This window comes from Gavialis gangeticus, unplaced genomic scaffold (genome assembly GCF_001723915.1).
Source record: "Gavialis gangeticus isolate Ggan-Ray unplaced genomic scaffold, GavGan_comp1, whole genome shotgun sequence".
Lineage (NCBI taxonomy): Eukaryota > Metazoa > Chordata > Crocodylia > Gavialidae > Gavialis > Gavialis gangeticus.
The window spans coordinates 5,242,262-5,250,301 of NW_017728993.1; the positions used below are offsets into that span (position 1 = coordinate 5,242,262).

An 8,040-nucleotide genomic window follows, 5' to 3' on the forward strand; every position below is an offset into this window, starting at 1 on the left:
GCCGGTACCCAGTGCAGGGTCATTTGAGGAACCCTTCCCCCCCCACCCCCCCCATATTATCTGTACTACAGAAGGTGGGATTAGTGTTGTAATCTTTAGACTGGCCCAACGATTTATAGTAAAACCCCCTCCTTTTATCACATTCACTGATAGTTGACGATTTGGAGTGGTATGCATTATTTAAATTAGTTCCGAGCTTCTTCATCACCGCTGGAAATAAGAGTCACTAGAAAAGTAGGTCAGTGCTAGTAAACCATTGACTATTTAAATAGCCATTAAGGAACCATCAAGATCAGAAGGATTAGGAATGTGTTTTTAATATGCAGGGTCCAGGAAATAAATTTTAAATTATATTATTAAACTGTGTTCCTTCTGTCTATTAATAGGAGGCACTACCTGTCATTTTCTAATCTAGCCAAAACCTTGCTAAAAAGAGTTCTTCCACACTGCGCATTTGGCATTTTCCCAGCTGTAAGAGCTTTTGTATTATGTGTCACCTGCTGAATGCTGACCGTATTCATTCGAAGGCTCTGTACTCTACTGTTTCCCTTCCTGTATGCTGCTTATTTGCAGTCTGATCCTACTCTCATTAAAGCCTGAGAGTTCTGCTGATAAATTCACTAGAAATGGCAGCAGGACTTTGATCTTACACTGCCTTCTGATTCACCATTGTAATTATGTAAGCATAATGGAGATAAGTTAATTTGTCAGGGGGGTCTGTTCCCAGTAGTAGCTACCTCTTACACAGCAGGTCCAAACATGCTTCACAAAGAAGGTCAGTACCATTACTTCCACTTTACAAGGGGGCAATCTGAGGTACACAGAGAAGTGACTTGCCCAAGGTCACCCAGCAGGGAGGGGACAGAACCCAGGATAGAATCCATGTGTCCTGAGTCTCAGTTCAGGGCTCCATTTACCATGCCACAAGAAGTACTCCATTATTTAGGCCTCTTGGGCTAAGCATTCACTAGAACTAACTCTGAAGTTTTGAACTGAACTGACAGTCCAGCTCAGTCCATAGGGCAATTGTTAATGCAGAGGTACAGAAATGTTGGGTTCCTAAACATTTATACGGACTGCCACACAAAGTTTAAATGAAGTTTTATTTGACAGAACATGGTAGGACTTCAGGGAAAAATAAATGCATTGTGGGGATGTTGCAGTTATCCAAAAATCAAACAGCATAGATCATTCAGAATTAAGAAAAAGCTGAACTGACGGGGTGTACAAACAGTCTTGACTCTGACCCATGTTAATGCTGTGCAGTGACCACGTAAGATAAGTAAGGCACGTTAGTATTTGGGATCCCAGATTAGATGCAACTTTTGTATTTTTGCTTGCTCCTAAGCATGCACAGTATTTTAGGTATGGGCCTGAATCAATTTATGACATATTCCACCTCCAAAAGTATTTTGTGATTTCATAGTTTCTAGGGTCGGAAGGGACCTGAGCAGATCATCTAGTCCGACCCCCTGCCATGGCATCATATTATTTGCATCATATTATTTCATTGTCTTTTGTAGTTTGATAATTGCTGTCTTTTCTCACATAAAACACATCTCAGAATATATTTTGCACCTTGTTTTTGAAAGGCAGAATGAAAAGATGATTTTTCCAGGGTTCTGGCTGCATAGAGCAGAGATAGGGCCTGTCTTCTGCTAACTCACTCACCCTTTCCTGCTTAACTAAGGCTTAACTTTAGCTGCTCCTGAAGACTGGTCTCCATGGGTGGATCTATGATTTTGAAAAGTGGTAAAGAGTCGCCAAGGCTGTGAAATAGGAGGAGAGAAACCAGGACAACTAGGAAACTGCAAAATTGCCCCAAGAAAGGTTAGCTGGGTCAGTGGAATGTCAAGACCATTAAAAAGAAGAAATGATTATTAATGTCTGAAGTGAAGAGCAATGAGCCATTAGGTCATTTGACTCCCTCAGCTGCCTGAACAGCTGATGCACTTTGGAGCAGGAATCAAAGCAGGGGCCTTCTTTCCCAGGCAGGAAATCAGCTTCACTGCTTAATACATTAACCCTAGTTTTGGAGGAAGGTGTATGTTGTATGGGAGAAAATACAGTAATTAGATACTTTAATGTATTATTTCTGAATATGGAACTTAACTGAAATTTTTTTGTTTTCTGAGAAGTCACTGAAACAGGGTTTATCTTGTGCATCATGTTTACACACTTAACAGTGACCTTTGAAAGGATCTCGAGGCACCCATGGTGCCATAACACCCTCATTGAGAACTGCTGATCTAGACAGGTTGATCAGTTGTTTGAGCCTACTGAAAAGTGGGTTTGTTAAGCCGAGAGAGGGTTACTGGAGAGCAAAATGAAGGGTAATGTTCTTTTTTAAAATAAAAAGACAGACAATATCCAAAGTTTAGGATCAGACCAGAAGCAAGCAAGTTGTCTTGCATTTCTGCAAATGGTGAGGTATTTCTTGCTGTCTTTTAAACTGGGATTCTACTTTCGGGCCCAACTGCAGTATGCAGGACTCCTGTTGGGTTTTACCTTTTGCGGTTGTCTCTATAGAAGGCTTGCAGGATCACACCTTTCATTGTTAGTTTGACCAAGTTGTAAGAAGTCACTTCAAATGGAGGCCCCATGGAACAGGGGAATCTTCTCTAAGCCCATGGTAGTTGCCTTAATCTTCTGAGATGCCAGCGGTTCTTAACTTCAATTTCAGTAGGGCTGGTCAGAAAATGTCTGTTAATTCAGATTTGTCAGAAAATGCCAGTTTTGTTGGGCCTGAAATGTTTCACCTAAAATATCTTGGATATTGTGAACTATTGGGGAATCAAAGACTAGGTTTTCAGAGAACCCTGGTAGGCTGCTGGTGACCCAGACTTTTAAATATTAAGCCATGCCAGAGGCTGTCTGCCACAGAGCCAGGACTTTGGGCCTGGCAGTCTGGTTCTCACCTGGGCTGGGGTTGCAGTCCTTGTACAGAAGCAGGAATCAAAGTCTGGAAGTCGAGACAGGATTGCATGCTATGTCTCAAGGCACCTCCGTATAGCCACAGGCTGGGGCCCTAAGGCATCCTGACTCTGTGGTCAGCTGGCTGCTCAAGCTAGCTCAGCTAGCATGCTCTGGAGTCTGGAAGTCCTGAGATCCCCAGCTACTTCAGAGTCACACCTAGGTACCCAGGGCACTTGTTCAGCAGAACTGACGTCCTTCTCAGTTTCACGGTTGCTAAATTTCATACAGCAGCTGTGGGTCGTGGGGACTACGCTCCATTTGAGAGAGTCAGTTTCAGAAAGGGGACTTGTCAGGGATTTCTGTTTTGTAAGAGATTTGGTTCCACCAAAAATGGAAATTTTTGCAAACTGTAAAATCTGGCCTTTAGCCCATCTCTGCTTCAGCATGCCCCTATCAATTCAAGATGCATCTGTCCAAGCTTTGTGAAATGACAAAAACATAACAGTAACTGCTCTACTGAGTGGATATGGTCCCTTGCCATTTAGCAGAGGGTAACTTTTTGTGTCTGTGTCCCTATGTACAATTGGGATCAGAAAATATTTTCTTCCCTTCCTGTACAGTGTGCCTGTACAGCAGGATTATAGTCATAAGGGACTGATGATAAATCAGAGGTATTTACATCTTGTAGAAGGAAGCCCTTACAACAGCTCTGTTTCAGTAAGATGGAAAACAACAGTTTCTGGTCAGGGATGTCTTCAAGCAATCCAGTAATATTCCACATAAAGTGAGAATGGCTCAATCACAGTAAGATGTCTTATACTTGCTTATTGCAAAGCTAAAAAGGCCAGGGCAGTTGGAGGGTGCTCCAGGATTTACTAGATCTTCAAAGTTTGAATGGTGTACAAATTAACAAAGTAACAAATTAAAGTTGAACATAACTGAGCACATTTAGGTAGACACAGTTAAGAAACTTTTGTAAGGGCTTTGTTGCGAGACCACCACAAAGCTGGGCAAGTACTGAAAACAGCAGGCTGAGCAAAACTCACACTTGTTCTTGTGCTGCAGTTTGGGTTTAGATGGCAGTTTCTCTCTCTTTTTTTTGTCTTGGCTATTGCTGAGTTGTACCTGGCACAGCGACAGCTTTTCTCTCTTGTCTGTGTAAGGTCTTATAAGCACTCAAGATTCTCAGTAACTACTTCTTAGCCATCGGTTATGTCAGAGTGTCTTTGATGCTGGGAGTTGGTCTCATGTTCCTGTGCCTGGCTGCCAAAGAAATGCTCTTCTTTACTGGAGTTGGTTTAGTCAGGGTTTTTAACAACGCTGTGATCAAGGACTGCATTCAGATCACTCAGACTCTTCACTGGGGCTAGCATTATGCACTGTGGAGTCAGTCTGCAAAAGCTTTGAGAGAATTGCAGTTATGCCACTGAGATCTGTCACAAACTGAGCCAGTGTCTTCACTGCTCACAGGTGGTGTTCAACTGTGAGACTGTCAGAACTCTTCATGTGCTGCTTTGAGTTCTTCTCAGAAGAAAAGTATGATTGGTAGAAGCAAGCAAACTCTGGACCAGTGATGCGTCTGGCTCTGTGCAGGGTTGGGAACATGGGAGCATTTTTCTCCACTTTGGCTGTTAAGTCTGAGTGCATTAAGGAGCTGCAAACCTGTTCCTGAGCTGCTACAGAATCCAAACAAAAGTTTACATGTGATGTGTGGCAATGAAGTGGGGGGGAAGGAGGAGGGAGCAGGGATTCCATATTTGATATTTCTCCCTTCTCTCAGCAATCGAGTGGACAGTGCCTGTGCCTGTCTCTCCCTCCTGATCATATGAACCAGCTGGAAGAAAGTATACATGCACTGTAGAGACTGTTGTAAAAAAACTCCCTACCTGCATCAACAATAGAAGGGAGCCAAAGGGGAAGACACATTGCCTCTTACACCCCAGCCTTTGCTCAAGCCTATGCGAGATCATCCCATGATAATCAGTAGTAATAGGCTTTGGAGTGCAGTGTGTGGTTCAGTCTAGCTAGTGTATAGCTCACTGCAGTTTTCCATAAGCTACTGTGCACATGTCTGTATTTAAAATGAGCATATGGACACATTTCTGAATATTTTGCCTCTTTGATTAGAAACATATTTATTCCATTAGCTAGAAGCAAAAAAAGAAAAGAACACCACCACCTGTTAATGGAGTTTGTATTTTGTATTAATGCTCTGGGAATTGGAAAAAGGAATGTAATAGTTTAATCTGTAATATATAGGCTCTTTTATGGTATTTTAGCTGTAAAATATAAAATGTATCAACACTTTTTGTAAACCTTTTTGTTACTGTTCATGAATGTGGCCACTTTCCATGCAGACAGATTAAGCTACCATTCCATTAAAAAATACTTTTTTTTTTCTTGACAGAACTTCAAAGACTTAATTAAAAATGTCTAGCAAAACAGTTAGCACCACAAACAATATAGCTCAGGCCCGAAGGACTGTTCAGCAGCTAAGACTAGAAGCTTCAATAGAAAGAATAAAGGTAAGAAACTCATTCTTATTTATTTACATTTATTTCTGCATGAATTGTATGGAATATGGACATTATATTTTAGTAAACTCCCTATGTATAATCACATTGGATAGGATAGCTCTTTATTATGGTAGTTTCTTTACTCAAACAACTGGTACTTACTTTAACTGATTCTTTTTTGTTACCTTAAAATATAGCAGCACTAACAGCGTCATTGGACACTTAATGGGATGCAGCTAAACACCAATGTACAGGGGTAGAGGCAACTTCAGGTTTTTGCCACCATCACAGTTGTCATTGTGTGGCTACCAGCAACAGCTGCTTTTTTATTTGTGTCCTGTCCCCACCCAGCAACCACTGAATTGGCACCTGGGGACATTGCCCCATTTGCCCTGCCCGGGTTAAGCCATTGCTTAATGGCCTTGTGGGAGCACCAAATTCTTCCTGTCATGAACTTATGATATAAATGTTTAATATGCTTACAGAAGGTGGAAGGTGAAATATATAATGAAAAGTGGGAGTGGCTTTATTTTTTCCCTAGTTAGTTTACTATCTAGCATACTAGTTGCCTGATTCTACTGGGATGGTTAGCTTTATCTTTGTAGGCATCTGTAGGGCTTTTGAAAGAAAAAGGGAGATGAGACCTGGCATACCTAAACTGGAGTTTTAAAAAAGGGGGGCGGGGGGGCGGGGGAAGCTTTAATAGTAAAGAGTCTTGTGCAGCTAAAATGTCACCCAGTTTGATGTGGATTTTTGCTTCTTACCCATTTCACTCCAGTTTTCTAACAAGTATTAGCTGTCAAATGCCTTTCCACAGGCGAGCAAACCAGTTAATTCCCTGATGTGTAGATTAGTCAGCTGGACATTAGGAACAAGCAAGGGGAAGACTGTATCTCTTTCCTAGAAACTGTAAGCCTCTTACAGATACGGCAGTACTTACTGACTATAATGGCTAAGGACCAAATCCACATACCGGAAGGCTAGTGTATTATTCTGAACACGCTACTCAGTTTTAAATGCTGTTGTTTGAATCTCACAAAAGTTGAATGTTACTCTTTTCTGCTCTTGCAAACTTGTCACAAATTACATTTAAGAAGATGGTACCTAGCTCTCCCTTTTCTTCCCAGCCCCACTCCACCTTCTCTTCCACCCTCTCTCTTTCAGCATCACAAAGGCCAGTCTATCAATCTAATAAGCAAAATCCAGAAACTTTTTGCTCTTTGCATAGAGTTTAGTGACCTTGCCCCTGAACCTGAATGATGCATTGATTTCTCCAGTCCTGTTCCTCCATGTGCAAAACAAAGTCACTGTAGCTCAGCCCATTTAATCATATTACAGCATGTCTGGAATATTTACCATGTTATGACTTGTTTCATTTTTTCTTTAGGTGTCAAAAGCCTCAGCAGATTTAATGTGCTATTGTGAAGAACATGCCAAGAAAGATCCTTTACTAATGGGCATACCTACTTCCGAAAACCCTTTCAAGGATAAGAAAACATGCATTATATTATAGAGGGGCAGCAAGTGCCTCCGTAGTTTTTCCAAGCAAAACAAAAAGGCAGGTTCTTAAATAACCTAATGGTCATCTGGTATCAGTAGCTTAAAGCAGCAGTTCTTTTACCATGTGCGTAAATGATTTTTTAGTTTTTTTAAAAGGTTTTGGGTTTGGGATTTTTTCTTTTAGCATCCTTCCTACAAAGCCAGATTACAAACTCAGTTATCCTCTTCCTTATAAAATGGAGTGGGATTTTTGACGTAGCTAGTAATTCTGCTGTGTCAGCTCTTCTGTAATGAGAAGGAATGGGCTGAGGTGGGGTTCTTTTCTAAATGTTCATTAAGTACATTTCAGTTGGGCTACGCAATCAAAACCAAAGTTGCCTGAGCATCATTTACGGACCAGAAAGACAAATCATTTGAGTTCTAGTCAAGCATATTTTTGTGCATGTGTGTTTGTTTATGTGGAGACACGTTCCAAAGTGCATTCTCTAACAAAAGACTCCTCGCAATGACTGCTTCAACTGTTGAGAAACTCTGGAGGTTCCTGCCTTTACCTTTTAGTTATGTATTCATTTTTTAAATGCAAAACCTGTTTATGTCAAGAATCAGACTGTTGATGACTTATGTAATTGTTCATTTTGAAGAGGGTTTAAAAAGCAGAATTTCTGTCCTTGCATTTTGCCCTTCTAAATTTTCCTCTCTAATTAGGGTCTGTACCAGTAATAGAATCTCCCAAAGTAGGGATGTGGAAAGAATCAAATACTTAAAAGACAAGCATTTCGCTTGCCCTGCTGCTAGGTTGAGACGTAGGATTCCGTCACCACATGTACCATTTAGGTTTTGGCTACTTAAATTCACTTGTTTAAATAAAAGAATGGGGGAAAAAAGCCAACTTGTACCCAGATTTTGATCCAGTAAATGTAATTAGGTCTGTTAAATTTTTTTTTTACACACACACACACGCACACGCACACACACACACACACACACACGCACACAATTTATACAAGTTTTGAGTAGTAATGGAATAACTGAGTGGAAAGAAAATGATATTGACTTAGTAGGCTACAAATATATTTTGTATTTTTCTGTAACCAGCTGATTAGTGCTT

At 40.9% G+C, this 8,040-nt stretch overlaps 1 protein-coding gene across 2 annotated transcripts in view; it reads left to right on the forward strand.

The window, feature by feature from the left end:
* The window catches only part of GNG12 (G protein subunit gamma 12), a 56,567-nt gene extending 49,055 nt beyond the window's left edge, over positions 1-7,512 (forward strand). For both annotated transcript variants that reach the window (XM_019528419.1, XM_019528420.1), the window contains 2 exons: positions 5,324-5,441; positions 6,820-7,512. In XM_019528419.1, coding sequence (XP_019383964.1) covers positions 5,346-5,441; positions 6,820-6,945 — 222 coding nt within the window. In that variant the 5' untranslated portion in view covers positions 5,324-5,345 and the 3' untranslated portion in view covers positions 6,946-7,512. The remainder of the gene's footprint in view (positions 1-5,323; positions 5,442-6,819) is intronic.
* Positions 7,513-8,040: the final 528 nt, after the last annotated feature.